The 484-nt window shown below is 51.7% G+C and overlaps 1 protein-coding gene across 1 annotated transcript in view; it reads right to left on the reverse strand.

Annotated features, from left to right (window-relative positions):
- Positions 1-225: 225 nt before the first annotated feature.
- Positions 226-484, reverse strand: part of LOC104411353 (mitoferrin-1-like) — a gene marked incomplete at its 5' end in the record, with an annotated part of 3,284 nt that continues 3,025 nt past the window's right edge. The window contains one exon of the mRNA XM_010021751.1: positions 226-483. Within this exon, the coding sequence (XP_010020053.1) occupies positions 226-483 (258 nt within the window). The remainder of the gene's footprint in view (position 484) is intronic.

Here is a 484-nt window from a genome sequence, read left to right on the forward strand (position 1 = left end):
TATATATTATTATAAGTCTTTATAAATCTGTTCACGAAGCAAGGAGGGGAACACGTGGCTGAGGAGCACTTTAATCCCTGGGGAAGGGAGAAGTGGACGTCAGCTGTGAATCCACCACAAACCTGGCGTTTCCCTTAGCAGAGCCCCAGAGCTGGCTGGCTTGCAGGTACACACACACACACACACAGAGGGGACACGGAGGCTTGTATTCACCCTGGGAGTCCTTCACAAGGATGTTCTCTTCTCCAGCTTGTGCTTTGTGAGAAAGTACTTGAAGAATTCGTACACAGACCAGGCAATGGCTGTTGAGGGCATCTGGTAAATGACACGTGCTTGTACCCCCCTGAAATACCCCGAGACACCCCCCAGCTGATAGACAGTCTTGAAGGCATTCACCATGCCCGTGAGGTGCCCGCTGATGTTCACAGAGCTCAAGGCCATGTTCTCCTGGGTGTTGAGCAGGGTCTTGCAGACATCCAGAGGA

This window comes from Nestor notabilis, unplaced genomic scaffold (assembly GCF_000696875.1).
Source record: "Nestor notabilis isolate BGI_N333 unplaced genomic scaffold, ASM69687v1 scaffold25760, whole genome shotgun sequence".
NCBI lineage: Eukaryota > Metazoa > Chordata > Aves > Psittaciformes > Psittacidae > Nestor > Nestor notabilis.